The 16,475-nt window shown below is 39.5% G+C and overlaps 1 protein-coding gene across 1 annotated transcript; it reads right to left on the reverse strand.

Moving 5' to 3' along the window:
• Positions 1 to 334: 334 nt before the first annotated feature.
• Positions 335 to 16,408, reverse strand: rnf11b (ring finger protein 11b). The gene is made up of 3 exons (XM_057356985.1): positions 15,910 to 16,408; positions 3,389 to 3,558; positions 335 to 3,107 (listed from the first exon to the last, which is right to left on the reverse strand). Exons 1-3 carry the CDS (start codon positions 16,030 to 16,032, stop codon positions 2,936 to 2,938), a joined length of 465 nt encoding a protein of 154 aa, XP_057212968.1. The 5' UTR covers positions 16,033 to 16,408; the 3' UTR covers positions 335 to 2,935.
• Between the last annotated feature and the right edge of the window lie 67 nt (positions 16,409 to 16,475).

Genomic DNA, 16,475 nt, shown 5'->3' on the forward strand with positions numbered 1-16,475 from the left:
ATGACGTGAAAGAATATGAAGAACAGAAAGTTTGTGTGACGTGCTACATCTTAAACTAGTTTATCATTAAATAATTATTACAGATAACAGATCAGATTTCAAATGCCATTTAGATTTTAAACTTTATTATATGTAATATTTTTGACTGATATTATTAACCATATTGCTTATATTATTGAATGTTTATAATGTATAAATGACATATTTACTTTAAAATAAATCAACATGAGTAGCAGCTAAACATTATAACAAGTATATGGCTACAAAGAACACACCTTTAATATCAGAAACTTGCGGTTTAACAAAAATAAAAACACAGAAAACTCCATAGCATAAATTCTATTTATTATTTGCCTGTAGTACAGATAAGATGCATAACTTTATATATACATACATTTTTATGTATATATATTCACAGAGTAACAAACGGGAGACTCACACAGCCTTACACACACGTGTCACATACAAACAGATCATAGATCATGTCCATGTGCTCCCAGCACATCATGGAGTATCAGTTTTATGTATGGCATTGCATTGATAACATGTCTCAGAGTGTCTGTGAACGTGATCCGGGGTCCATGGACCCGTTGTCGATTACTTCCAATCGGTCACACGTCACTCCATCCTGCCAATGCTGGTGTAGAGCCCCTGCCGGCCCAAGACGTCCAGCCAAAAGTCTCCTGCTTGTCTAAGGCAATGGAGCTCCACGTTGTATGGAGAGGCCAAAAAAACAAGGAAACAAAAACTAGAACTAAACTACTGTGCAAAAAACAGCTCAATGGATTTTCTATGAAGAACTTAACCCCAACTTCATTAACTATACACATACAGTCACTCCACACAAGGCATGTTTTTAAGCACAAGAAAAACATATCTTCACTTTAATAGCAGCCACTAACCACCAGAGCTTATTTTCTTCAATTTTGAGTAAGGGGACCGATTTCATGCCTCACTTTGATAATATCAAGCACTGAGAAGAGGCACGTTTCCCACTGCCAGTTCGAATTTCTATCCGTTCTTTTATCTTTATATAAAATCTAAGATATTCGCTTTCAATTCTCTCTTGTGCTTTCTTTTACAGTCATAGAGAGAAAGAAAGAGGACTGATTATAATTCCACCAAACGTAAAGCAGGTGGACGCCAAAATAGTTTATTGGCAATAAATAATAAATTGGGAGTGATCATCTTAATCCCAGCAGGAGTGCCTGTTGTCAATTTAATTCGCTTTGAATTAGAGGTGTATCCTTTTTTCACACAATAAACAAAAGGGGAAAAACGTATTCAACTGAACCGAACAAAAGATTCTGATGTGTTTATTTTTTTAAGGTTACGAGTCCCTTATGATGTCATAAAGACTTCTTTCAAAGAATCTGGTATTCGGAAATACAATTTAAAACAATAAAATATACTGTTGAAATACACAAACACACTGTAAATAAAGGTGAAACAAGTACACTCATATGTGTACTTTCATGTGTCAAAATGGCCTATATTGCATTAGTCATACTAATATCACGGGTGACACTCTGGATGACCTCAACGTGACCTTCAGTGTTTTGTCTGTAAATGCATTTTTTCTTTGAGTTATTACACTAACAGTGGCGATTTTCAATCTACTATGTAGAGGAAAAAGACAAAGCATTTCACAAAATTAAAAACTTAACATTTAGTTCACCCAATGCCTGAGAGCTGTCAACACCAGATGTTTAACATTTGTATGCAGTACAAGTTTGAATGTTCTTTGAGAAATACTTTACAGTAAAATTGGTCAACACCCGTTAATGCTTTAGGCATCGCGACCAAACAACTTCAGCGCTATTTTAGTGCTAATTGAAACCTCATGAAAATCTAACATAATAGTGTTAGCAGAATTTTGTAAAGTCCATGACAAAAGGAAAGATCATTGTGCCACTTTAAAAAGCATCTTGCCATTTCTTACTGTGTCCCCTAAAGCATGATGTGACAAATTTCCAGTGAATAAAAACAAAAGCCAATCAGATATATTTCATTTCTGTTACTGGCTAGCTATGATGTCGTACTGTTTTGTGAAGCAAATTTGGACCAATTCGATTTGAAGAATAGGGTAGTGCCACCAATAAAGATTAAAATCAAGTGTTCAAAAACTCAGAAGTGAATGGAACCGATTTAAAAGCCACATTTCATAAGACCTTGTCTGCTTTGGAAACGGTGTAAGAATGTATTTGCTCTTGTGATTCTGACAAACAAACCCTCTATTCAGGTTGGGTGCTCACAACCACTACAGAAATAAAACAATAACAAACATAAAACAATTGAAAAAATGCAGGCAGAAGTTTTAAAGCAGTTTAAGACAAACATACAAACTCAAAAACTAATTTAAGATTGTTAAATAAAAGTTTTAAAGGGATGATTCCTGCGTGCACGTGTGTATAGCCGGGATAATATCAGAAAGTGCAAAATGTACTGTTTTTTTCTTCTTCTTTCTTTGAATATATGTAGGTGTGTATATATGTGTGCAATGCCATTTGCTGTTTCGCTCCACTGCGCTTTCGGCAGAAACCAAATGAGCCCTTTATGAAAAACACACTAGGAAAAAAAGAAATATCGACTGAATGTTGAAGACGTGTTGTTTGTGTTCCAGTATGTTTCTTGATGGTTTATCTCCTTCCAGTGTAAGTGTTGCTACTGTGGAATGGTGCGTGACCGGCTCATCTGGGTGTCATTCATGAAGGAATCCCATGATAAAGTCGTAAGGGTGCAAAACGGCTCCTGCAGGTTTACCTGTCCAGCAGGACAACACAGGAGAGGTTAATGATCAGTGTGGTCTCTTAGGTCCTCCATCCCATAATGCCACAGGCACACCATTCCACAGTTTGTCTCCGTGTACAAAGGGGCAATGTGAGAACGGGACTCAAGGGCTGTGTGTATAAGATGTTGGGAAATCAGGCAGTAGTCAGTTAGTTTCATAGGACGAGAGCAAGGCAGCATCTACGGGCTCCATACAAGATGGACACGTAAAGGACCTCATCAGCCAATCATCTATGCAGTCCAGGTGGTAGATGTGCATGCAGGGAAGGAACCGGATGGGGTCACCGTACACAAAGTCCATCATGCAGATCACACACCTGTGCAAAAAAAGGAGTATTAAGGATAGGCAACACCACACATGATGTTGGACTGTTAAATGTCACAAAATGGGAATTTAGACCTGCGTCATGTTTGGATGCTTAAGACTTCTGGGTAGTTTAGAGAATTTTGAAAAGTGGTTTTCCACCATGGGCTATAAACTCATCATTTAAATAGAATCTAATACTGTATATACACAATACATGCTACGTATGGATGAAACACTGAAAGATGCTGTGCGCAAGTGGGAAACAGACAGATGCACAAAGTGATCACTCACTCTCGAATCTTTTTCTCGGAGCCATCGCTGCCTGGATCGTAGACACCTCTGGGAAGGTGCTGAATGAGGCCGATCCTTTGAGCGATCCGCACCTGCTCCTCCTCGGTCAGTTGGGTCGCCAGCCGGGCCTGGCTGGGAGTCGGGTGGTAAACCGGCACATGGATCTGCTCCTAAAAACATACATATAGAATTAGAACATCGAGCAACTCACTTTCAAATCGATGCTCCCTCCGAAAAACTTAAAAAGAGACTAACCAGCCAAACTTACGGCTCTATCATTCCAGCAGATGCCAAAGCACAGTAATGATATTTCATGGATATGGATGATATTATTAAAAACCTGGAATCACATTGAGTATTAGCGGGCTTTGCAAAGTCATATATGACCAAGCTAACCCAGAACTGACTACACACTTGTACGCGCAAATGTTTAATACTTTAATATTGGAGAGATGCTCAACCAAAGCTCCACTAGAGGGCGATCTGTCTCTTTTTGCACCATTTAAAGGTGAAAAGCTCAAATGGGGCCATATTGGGTCCAAAGGGTATTATGAATGGGAGAAAGGAACAATAGTCTCCTTTCAAACAGGATCCTGCTCAGCAGTCACTGCTAAAAAGCCGTTTACAAAACGTTGTGTTACTGCTACACACCGTTGCAAATTCAAGAGCTATTAATGACTTTTATTTACATTCATTATAGAGCAAAAACCTACATACTGTAGATGTATACAAATATAAAAATCTAGAAAAAAGAACCTCATCCGTTTCATGCACAATTAAACGTTTTTTGGAATGCATCTGAACCTGAAAAGTCTCAAAATATCTTATTTTGTGTACCATAGAAGAAAGAATCACATACAGGTTTTGAATACGCAAGAGGTTGAATAAATGACTGACTTTTTATTTTAGGTGAACAATTCCTTTTTGAACATGCTCACAACTTCGCCAAAACACCCAAATCTCATCATCACTTCACTCACATCAGCAAATTGCCAGCTCTCATTGAAAATAAATGATTTCTGGTCGCTTCGGCACTGCAAATGCTGTCAGCGTGAATGATCCTCATGACACATTTTAGTGCACTTGAAATACAAAATAATGCCGTTATTGTCATACCATTACCACATAACAACATCCAATTACCTCTACACCTGAGGTAGGGCATTAACAATGTGCTTTAGAAGACATTAACCATTGTGCCCAGCCTTCATATTTACCCTAAAACAGACATATAAATGAGTGATGATCTGTAAATACTCATGTTCATGGTAAATGGGCAACAATACAAAACAGCACATCATTTGCTCAGAACAAACACACACAGTGCCAATCTATCAATAGTTGATACATAATAAACAAATAGCCCACATCCAGATATATGCACACACACCACGATGGCAATTATTCAGAAGTAGGACAGGCTTCCACACAGGGGAGTAAAGCCCACAGGCAGGTGAGTAACAGATGCTGTTGAAACCAGGCCTGAGGCTTGGGCGGTGCTACTGGGAAAAGCAACCGTGTCACGTCGCTAGCCCAGTTCTGATTTCAGATCAGATTAAAGGTGAGCTTTGAGATCAGGTTCAGTGTATAGTGTAGGTTTAGGGTACTGTGCGTCGACCATCTTGGCTCTCCCTGTCCTGAAGTCACATGACGACACTGAAACCGACAGGTTATACTGCTTACTAGAACGCTTACTGGATCGGCTCGATGCATAACCAAATTGAAAGCATGCACAAACTCTCTGACGGCATGTCAGACACAAACACACTCACAATCCTGCGGTCAGCATTCTTTTGATTCAGCAAGTGTGTGTGCGAGTCCGGCTGGAAGCATGACAGAACTGTGACGGGACGGAATCGTAAACGTTTTGATAACCATGATTAGATTAGTTTATTGTTATTGCACAGAGAACATATACAGAGCTAATGAAATGTAGTTAATATCTAACCAGAAGTGCAAACACGGTTATATATTACATGTTTACTTTATAGAAAGCGAACAAAGAGTGCGTCCCAAATTGAGAGTAGACACATTTTTGTTTGGAAATGAAGAGTGCGATTTCTGCACCACATAACCCCCAAAATTGCCTAAAGAATAACCCTCATCTCCCAAATCACATCGCAAAATCACAGTATTGGTTTATGTTTCTTAAAGGGATAGTTCACCCAAAAATGAAAATTCTGTCATCATATACTCACACTCAAGTTGTTCCAAACCTGTATTTAAATTCTTTGTTCGAACACAAAAAATATATATATTTTGAAGAGTGTGGGTATCCAGTTCTGGGGCCCCATTGACTAAAATAGTAGTACTTTTTCCCTACTATGTCAATAGTGCCCCACTGGAAAAAATGTCTAAATATGCAGTTTTGATGATCAAAGATGGGGTTTAAAGGATAAACGTGTCGACTACACAGGAAACAAACAGAAAATTGTTTTAAACTGTAACCCTTAATGAAATTAGACACATCTGGTTTCAAGGTGGCCTCTAGCCAAGTCACCATAATCTAGATCTGATGATCTAGAACAAAGTTCTAGAGACGACCACGCAAATATTTAGGGAGTAAAGTTATTTACTTATTTCGGAGAATTATAATTCTACATTGAAACCAAATGAACCTTCATAAACATTTTTTTGAACCACTCCCTCAACTCTATTATTATTATTATTATTATGGGATATTCCAATCAAATCATAAGTCGATGCAGGTTTAAAAACAGATGGGATCTTTTTGGCAGACAGGATCATTGGATTTGGATGTGCTGCTTTCTTACTTCTTTATTGTGAAGGCAGCACTTGCCAAGAACGGCAAGCTAGAGACGTCGCTGTTAAATTGCTTTTTCGAGAACAACAATTACACCATCAGGCCCTCAGTCAACATAGTGCGCACAACAGAGAATGATTTGATCGGTGCAATGAAACAGACAAACGAGACCAAGAGGAGGGGGGGAATAAAACGAGAGCTATTGAGCGAGGGAATTCTGTTTGGTCTGGCAGGCTTTGGTGGCTAAACAAAGCACGCTGTCCAGTTTCTGGCTGTTCCTAAGAACTAGAGCACACACACCATCATGTGGTCCGATTTCTGCTCTGCTTTTAAAAGCACCACACCCTCTCTAGACTCACTGGACCAGACAAAACAGTCCAAACCTTCACCGGGGTTGTCTGGCTCTGAGATCATGCACACAGACCTAAATGCAAACCAACGGCTCACTCCACCCCTCCCTTTCGAAGCAATACGGTGGCTGACACAGAACTAAGATGTCGTCATGTTTTTGCTTCTTTGCCGAAAGAGATAATGTATTTACGAATGCGCACTGTAGAGCAGTTTGTCCGTTAAGGGCTACCGTAGAAACAACATGGCGAATTCCATGAAAGGGACCCGCGGTTTATGTAGATAGAAATAGCTCATTCTAAGGTAATAAAAAGATAACGCTTCATTATGTAAGGTCTTTATACACCTCTGAAGACATAGTCATGTATATTATATTGCATTTCTGTCAAAGGATTCACCAAAAAATACACACAGCACCTTTAAAAACATGTTGTTCCTGATAACAGTGACACCAATGCCCTCATCTTCATCAGAATCAAGCCAATGTAATGCTTTTACAAGAAACACAGAAGCGATGACATCTGTGTTTGCCAAATTCCTGCGTGTGTATGTCATATGATCAACCCAAAACAAGACTAGCGTGACTCAGACAACCACCCTTCACAGTGGACAAAGACAGAATATGTCAACCAATTTAGACTGCCTTCAAAAGACATTAACGATAAAGGAAGTCTGAACCAGACATATACTCCTTCAGATGAAAAGCTTTGTAAGGTCAAGAGAAACATTTGAACTGTTTATTTTCTGATAGTGTCTCTGTCTGTGTCGATCACTCTGCATTTCCGCTTTCATTTAAAAGGGTCATATGGCACGAATACGTGTTTTTCTGTGGCTTTGGTGTGTTATAAGTTGCTCATGCATGTATTTGACACGTAAAATTGCAAAAATGAAAGTGTCGGAACAAAAGATGCATTCTATCTAAAAGAGAATGCTCAACCAGACATGCCTGAAACGCCTCGTGTAACCACACCCCCACAAATCTACGTCAGTTCGTGGTATGATTTGACTAAGACCGCCCAAATGTAAACGTAAGTAAGGTGGGCGTACCTGTCAGTACATTTGCTTTGGAACCTGATGTTCCAAATATGGTAAGAGGCGTTACATTTCCGTCACACGCTTGCAGTATTCGACCAATCACTACGCACTGGTTAACTGGCCAATCATAGCACACCTCGCTTTTCAGAGCAATGAGTTTTGTTAAAAATCTGCGTGTTTCAGAGAGGCGGGGCAAAGAGGAGATACAAACATGCACGGTATGTGGAAAATACAGCGTTTTTTAACCTTAAATCGTGTATACACATTGAATTACATCTAAAACAAAAGATAGTATTCATTTTAGCCGTGTCATATGACCCCTTTAAGACTAAGAAATCTGGCGACATCATCGTTTGCACCAGTCACACAAAAATGTGTCCACTTTTCTTAGAAGCGAGTAGGCCGAGGAGATGTACTCTTATCACAGGAAGGTTAAACAAACAGCTGTTTAAATGCTACTTAGCCAAGTGTGCAGAAACAGTGTGTACTAGCTCAGCACAAAACCAGATCTCCACCACACAGGAACACACATTTACTACACAGTATGTAATAACACAGTGACACAAAAACAACACATTCGCTGCTCAGATACACAAATGCTCACACACATCTTGACTCGTGCTTCTAAATGTAATCTATTGGGTTAAACATTTCACACATCTGCTTACAGCCACAGTTTATTTACAGTTTTATTTTCGGTTGCGCTATGTGCAATTTGGCACTGCAGATTTAGGACATTAAACAGCTGAATGTTTAGTGTGTCAGACACTGGAAGCATCAGAACTGTTTTTATGCAGTTTGCAAACGTGTACCTCCTATGAATGCTTTCATTGTGCACCACATGGATTTCCCCTCACAGAGATCAACACCTTTCTTCAAATCCGTTATTCATAAGAAATCAGCGTAACGGCCGTGTTAGGAGGAGAGAAAGATCTTCCTTTTGCCTCAAGCTTTCTCATGTTTGTTCCCTCTCATTCTCAAACATGCAATGGATTAACTGGCAAATTTACATAATTTGGAGCACTGTCACTTTAAATCCAAACTGAATACATATATACAAATCAATGTACATATGGACTGAGCCAAAAAAAGCATGAATATTTGTTTAATTATATACAGAGTGTGAAAATACGGATTGACTGCGCTTAGGAAATATAACCATGGTTTTATTACAGTAAAATTGTAGTTAACGTAGTTCTTTGGCAGACTGATAAGCATTTGTATTGACAAACTATGGTTACAATATTGAGACAATGAAACATTTGTGGTCACTATGGTTTTAATAATTAAAACCAAAACAACAATGGTTACCATGGTTAACGCATTTAGGATACCTAAAATGTTAGCTGTAGCATGAAATCAGGCGTGAAGGAGATGACCATTTTACTCCAAAAATGATTAAAGGTCCGGTGTATGAAATTTAGCAACCAACGGCCAAAGACCGTGTACTATGGAATTCGTGCCACTCGGCAGCCATGTTGGCCTACGGGCAGTTATTACGTAATTCTAGCAAGACGTAAATGGGGAATACTGATATTTCTACAATCGCCTGCTAAAACCCCAATTAAACAACATAACAGAGTTTAAAACTTACATGAACTGTACCATAACATTTGTTTCATAAGCTTAAAGTGTGCTAAAAATCACCTTTTTCAACTTCGCTTTGGTTACTGAGCATGCACACAGGCTGACAAGCACTTCAAGAGAACCCCGCCCCAGACAATCCTCAGTCTTTTTTAGCTGGAAGGTGGGATTTCCTTCGCCGGAGCGGCCATATTGAGTGTTGCATTCCACTCAATTCATTGTAATGGCATTGGCGCATCTTGTCAATATTTACTATCTTTGCAACGGCTCAATCCACCCCTCCCATTTAGAAGCATTACGGGGGCTGACACAGGCCTATGATGTCGTCATGCTTTCACTTCTTTGCTGAAGGAGATAACATATTTATGAAATGCGCTCTTTAGAGCAGTTTGTCCGTTTAGTGCTACTGTAGAAACAACATGGCGAATGCAAGGGGACCCGCAGTATATGTAGATAGAAATAGCTCATTCTAAAGTAATAAAAACATAACGCTTCATTATGTAAGGTCTTTATACACCTCTGAAGACATAGTCATGTATATTATATTGCATTTCTGTCAATAGATCCTTCAAAAAATGACACACTGGACCTTTAAGAACTTCCACCATCATTATTCCAAGCACAACATGACACAACACAAGTTCTTTTTAATATAAATGTGTGTATGAGAAGAAATGGTGAAGTTGGAGATCTTCACGTCATTTGAGCTGTCTGGCTTCTGTGTGACGTCAGCTCTTCACAAGCCTGTTAGAAAGCTGCTGTTAGGGCTGGGCAAAAACATAAAAAAATTAAATAATCGTTTTTTTTATGCGGTCGATTCGATATTGATTCTCAAAAGCCGCAAATCCAGTTGCCGCAGCAGGCGCAGTGATATCACGCGGCACACTCCTTGTGCAAGCAGTTGGTCACGTTGGATATGTTGACGGAAGTAAGCCTATTTCCACATGCGCTGCGTGATATCACTGCGCCTGCTGCGGCCATGTTACGGCAGCAAACTTCCTTGATTATTACACCGGAATGAGAGTATAGTTCCTAATCATATCGGCCTAGAAAATCGCAACTTTTCATTTTACGCCAGTCTTAGCACACGATATAAGTACAGAAGAGTCAAGTTTTAAATAGGAAAAATATTGAAACTCTATTTTTGAACACGATGCTACTGGTCAATGATTCAATGATCTATGCTAAGCTATGCTAAAAGCGCTATCGCCAGACCCGGAGATCGGCTGAATAGATTCCAAAACAGTAAAACTCAAATTATTAACTCTGGGGGAGTTGGAGAATGAGCCTATTTCCAAAAAAAGTCGAGTGTTCCTTTAATGTTATTGCTACTACTTTCCACTAGATGTCACTTCTCTTTTACATTGCTTAATTTACATGGCGGATGTACGGCTGCTCGATTATGACAAAAATCATAATCATGAATATTTTGGCCAATATTTAGATCCCGATTATTCAACACGATCAATCATTTTACTTTTAAAACCACATAGAAAAAAACTTGGCTTTTAAACTGTGAATTCAAATGAAAAATAAATGTAAAGAAATAGCACAGCTGAATCACTGTAAAGGAAGGGGGTGCGCTGCATTCTTGCAAAATGGAATGTGGCACAATAATCGTTTTACCTCAATTATTTTGTTTTTGTAATTGTTGAAGGTCAAAATTGACGATTATGATCGTGACGAGGGAGGCGTGACGAGAGCCGTGGGAGGAAGAAGCGAGGCCGGTGTTGTGCCGAAAACACACTCCCCGCCAGATTATGCACCCCCTTCAATAACACGCTGTCCGATTGGCTAATTCTAACCCCTCCCCACACCCAATCCTAATCCTAACCCCTCCCCTAACACCTAATCCTCACCCTAACCATTGTGGGGAGGGGGGTGCATAATCTGGCAGGGAGTGTGTTTTCGGCACCGGGACGCGATTGATAATGAGTGTCAGCAGGGCGTCATTCCGGCCTCGAATCTCTCACGGAGGAGCGGAAGCATAAAAGGACGAACGGCAGGAGAACACGGCGAGAGAGGACCGGGCCCGGACATTAGTTAAATTTTGTTTAAAATGGTTTATGTGGCCGGTGTAATGGCGAGAAATGCACCCCTGCCAAATTATGCACCCACCCTCCCCACAATGGTTAGGGTGAGGATTAGGTGTTAGGGGATAGGTTAGGATTAGGTATGGGGAGGGGTTAGAATTAGCCAATCGGACATCGTGTTATTGAAGGAGATGCAGAATCTGGAAGGGGTGCATTTCTCGGCACAACACCGGCAGTCGTCCGTGAGGGGCTGCCGGCCTGTTTCATTGCTGTTTAGTGTTTATTTATTTTGAATTAAAAATGTTTAAATGTTCGCCGGTCCCAGCCTCCTTCCTTCCGTTTTATTGAGCTTTATTACAATGATTATTTTCTATTAATTTCACAGCCCTAGGCGGATGCGGGTGTGTCGTCGAATTTAACATCACCTTCACATAAAAGGCAGCGGTTCACATGATTGCAGCCTCTCTTAACAGCTAAATTTGTGACGTGTTGTTATACTGTCTCTTAAATGTAAAATAACCTGATCCTGTTTGATCAAGGCATGCGACTGTTCTGTTTCAATATACCCAAGTGTGTTTAAAGTTTAATATACAGGTTTGTGACTCTTCATTTCATTTTTTTAATTCACCATTGTAATCTGATGTTTACTGATCTTTTTTAGAAATATCTATAGGATTTGTATTAAATCTGTGATTATTAAATCGAATCGAGAGCTTGTGAATCGGAATCGAATGGGAACATCATAATCGATACCCAGCCCTAGCTGCTACAGAGTAAAGTAAACCGATGGAGAACCATAGAGTCAAATCGATTGATGAGCATAGACAAGGGAAGCCAGGACAATGCCCATTAGACTAAAGGGAACCTCCATCACTTCTAATGTTGGCTCCTGTCTTTCTCTTACACACACACATGCTTATCTCACCATGTTCAGGTTCACATACGAGTCAGCAAATGCTGTCAGCTGCTACCCAAAAGAGAGAGAGAGACAGCTCACATTACACTCCTGTCTCTACATCATCATCTTTTCCCGTAGGGTTAGTTCAGCTTTACTTGTACAGTTTTTGAAGTTCTGTTGCACAGATGACCAAAAGCTGATCCCAGATTTATTATGAAATCGAGTTGTTCTCATTTGTTTAGTCTCCATCTGAGACCCGGTGTGAAACTGGGCTAAATCTACTGAGCTCCTTACACAATGATGATAATACTTCTTAACGTAGCAGACTAAAGAAAGCCAGGAACCATGAGAGCTTTACTATAACCGCTAAAATTTCTTCTTCACATACTGACAAAGGAAACTAGCCTTTAATCCACATACTGAAGGTTTGATATAGATTTTAAGTGTACAATTCTTTTCTCTATCTAGGCATTACAGAGCCATTTGTAGGTTGCTATCACTGCAAAATTCAAACACTATAGCCTTATCAAAACAGGTCTTTTGATTTGGACAAAAAATGTATTCTTGTTCACTTTTCAGGGCCTATAGAGGAAGCTACAAATATGGCAGACAGTTATAAGACATTTGATCATTTTACCTCCATTTGTTACTGCATTTTAGAGATTCCTTTTAAACTTCCCTTATTTCCAGTAACAGGCCAATTTTTCTGCACATACTTGAGACTGGGGGTGGGGGACGTCAACTATTTTTGGCAGGCAATGGAGGAATGCGCTGAGATTGAAAATGGTTTAGTTCTTAAGGGGGCTGTGCATTTTTGTCGACTGCGTGGTTCAAACAGACGTCCTGTCTGTCCAACATTCTGACAATAGGCTTGGTTGTGCCATGAGAATACAACTCTCAGCAGTTGGCTAAATTCATCCCAGCGCTGACTGACTTACTCCATTTTACACTCCCAAATTCTTTTAATCTAAGAGCTGCAATCCGTCACTTTTTCTGATTAAAAAGAAACAAAAAATAAGTTAATAAGCAAGTAGATAAACAATACATGTTGAAAACGGTCTCCTTACTTTACCAAGATTGACAACTGTAAACTTATAATAATGATTTAGAATTTATAAGTGCTTGGGTTTTCAGTTATTTTTAAAACCATGTAAAGATAGTACGTAAAGTAACCTGCGATTTTATGTTTCAAACAGAGAGGGCGATAGAGACAAAAATGACCGATTGTAGCTTTGGGACTATGAAAATTAATGATAAAAATACATTTTATAGTATAAAACCTATAAAAAACAATATACAAAATCAATATTAGTTTTTTTTACTTTTATGCTTTTTGCAGACCCTTTAAAAAGCGACTTAAAGTTCATACAAGCCAAGCCATACATAAAGGCCCGCTTATCTTAAACCAGGATTATGGTTTAGTTGAATTAAGATATTTACGTCGCTTTTATAAAAATGCCTTAGAAACATACATTACTGGTGTGCATCTTGAGACAAAACAATGGCACTGAAATATTTTGAGACATTTCTGGGCAAGTTATATTCAGTTAAGACAGGTAACACATTCATTTTAGTCTAGGACTAGCCTTAAGCCTTGTCTGTGAAACCAGGCCTATATCAGTAAAGGTAACACATGGATCGTTCCCTTGACCTTTGCATTGTTAACACACCACTCTACCTAGTGAGATACCAAAGCCTTTTGTTTCCAAACTGCGCAAAAGAAAATATGATAAAAATGACATTTAACTTGATGATATTTAACACAGTGGTTCTCAAACTTTTTCGTTGTAAGGCCCCCTTTGTGTTAAGTGCATCGCTTTGCGGCCCCCCATATAAAGATGTATAATCTTAAACTTAGAATTTTAATTAAACCAAAAACATTAAGTTATACAATGCTGGAACCTCAATTCTTTTGGTTGGTGGTGTCATTTTTCTGATGTTTGATTGCATAAAATCTATGCCACAACATCTGTGGCCCCCTGGATCCATCTTGGGGCCCCCAGTTTGAGAACCACTGATTTAACAGAATACATCATTTAAGATGTGGGGAACTCGTGATAAAGTTTCGTGATCTTGCAGAAAAAGCCATTTAATTTGTCTGACAGAAATTGATAGCGGACAAATTAAACTCATGAGAGTGTGAAAAATGTGCATCAGAATATTGCACACAGCAGCAGTGGAGCTAAGTGAATTAGGTCCAGCTCTGTCTGCTTTAACCTGCTTTTTTACAACCTCGTCTGATCTTGCACCCAAGAGACTCTATAACTTCACAAAACAGAACAGCTGAGCACAGTTTTTGCTGGTGTTCAGCAGAAAGGTGCCTCCTCTTGGAAAACAAGAAAATAGAGAGAGAGAGAGAGAGAGAGAGAGAGAGAGAGAGAGAGAGAGAGAGAGAGAGATTTCACTGTGTTTACTGTTTGTATTTCAACCCTGGAGCTAAGCTGTGAAATTCATTTTGAAAGTTTCAAAGAAACAACAACCCACAGATGCTGCTCCTTCTTATATAATCACGGCATCTTTCACTGTACAGAGTGAAAATAAAACACCAGCAGCCAGCAGGCAAAGCAAACAAAACAAGACCCTAATGCTAACCATCTGACATACAAAAAGCAGTCGAAAATCACCACACATGTTCTGAAACAACAAAATGTTTGGTAATCATTGCCTCTGGATTGTATAAGGTACATTATAAATGGCCGGCTTCCTCCGAGTCAAATCTCTAGACCCATCAGAACATTCAGGCAGTTTCCAGACAACTATGTGGAGGAGGAAGTGGCAGATTGTTGCTAGACCACAGTCAGTTCAGATGATTAGTGGAATGAGCAAGGGGTATGGCACAAAACGTCCCAGCACGTACCTTCTCAAGCGACATTAAGACTAAAAGAACATCCTAAACTTCAAGAGAAGGCTTTTATGTAACAAGATTTATAACATGATTACATCACAGCAGTTATGAGGAAATGCCTACATTATTGTCTTAGATGTATATCGGATTGTCTGTGTCAAATATCAGAACGCATTTGAATGGTTCTTCTCATTTTGCACATAAATGGTTCATAGTTGGTACCCGTCTGTAAATCCTTCCACTTTCATTACAAACACAGCAACAAAGATCAAACATCTCTACAAACTAACACAGAGCTTTGACATCCTGTCCGTTCAATACCATGTTCTACTTTCTCAAACTGACACGCCATAAACTGTTTGCTTATTGCACACAGTGTTTACAGAGCATTGGATTATCACAACACAAAGACATCATCCAGTCAAAACCAGTTCCCACGAAATGGCATATGATAAACGTCTGCCATTGAAACCAAACTTAATATCCACAAAATATAATATTTATAAACAACACAAATTAGCATTGGTTAATAAGTGGAAAAGCCCTTACTGAATTACATCATATGGCGTCACCATGACAGAATTCCAAACAAATGTCGTCACCATCAAATGCGTTACTTTGTCGCAATAAAGACGGTGGCTAAATACGTCATAGAGGCGGCTATGAAAAATAAAACAACAGGCTGTCCATCTGTCTGGACGGCATGTCGTGTATCGTAGGCCAAGTTTATGTCCAGACCCTGTGTGTCGAACAAAGAGGATTTAGTACGACACACTGTCTACAGCTAAATTACACAGACGGAGCCCAGTGGACGTGGCCAGTATAACTGATGTATAATTCGTTTGATAATACCATATAAATACAATTATACGTCTAGCAATGTAAGTGTTTGTATCAAAATGATAGCAGGGCAACTGTGACAACCTGCTTCAAACACTCATTGTATTACTCAGTAGGAAAGTTGGTTTATTTTAGAGCTACTTTGTTTATTTGAATGGATTTTCCAAAGCTTACCTGATATGGAGGTGGCGGTTCCTGATCCGGATCGTTTGCGTCACCGAAACTGGCCCTGTCTGACTGCGATTCGTGTAGCAAGGAGATATCATCCGAAGTGGGAGATTTTAGACAATTTCCCATCTCCCTGTCCAAAGTCCTTGTTGTCTAAATGCTGAAATCCTGCCTATTCCCTTCTTTCCGCCCCAAACAGACCTCCGTCGATTAAAAAAGAGTGATTACAAGTCTACCATGCATTTAAAACGATCCGATCCGAGATCATGACGGAGAAAAACAAACCATTGTCGACACACAAAGAACCTGAACAAGAAGTGTCAGCAGCGCATAGGCGAATACGAAACGACGTTTTTATAAACGCACGCTTACACATACGCCAGTTTGAAGTAAGACCGTGTTAATACTGTTGTGTTTTCTCGTTGGTAAACACTGTCTAGCCTTCAACTAATAATTTCCACCATAGCAACTATGCGCTCGGTCTCAATGGCGACACGGGCAATATTGCCTTTCAGGCAGTCACTGTAAGTCCCGCCTCCGTGCTCTCTCGACCTATCAGCGGATCTCTTCTT

This window comes from Triplophysa rosa, linkage group LG17 (assembly GCF_024868665.1).
Source record: "Triplophysa rosa linkage group LG17, Trosa_1v2, whole genome shotgun sequence".
Classification (NCBI taxonomy): Eukaryota; Metazoa; Chordata; class Actinopteri; order Cypriniformes; family Nemacheilidae; genus Triplophysa; species Triplophysa rosa.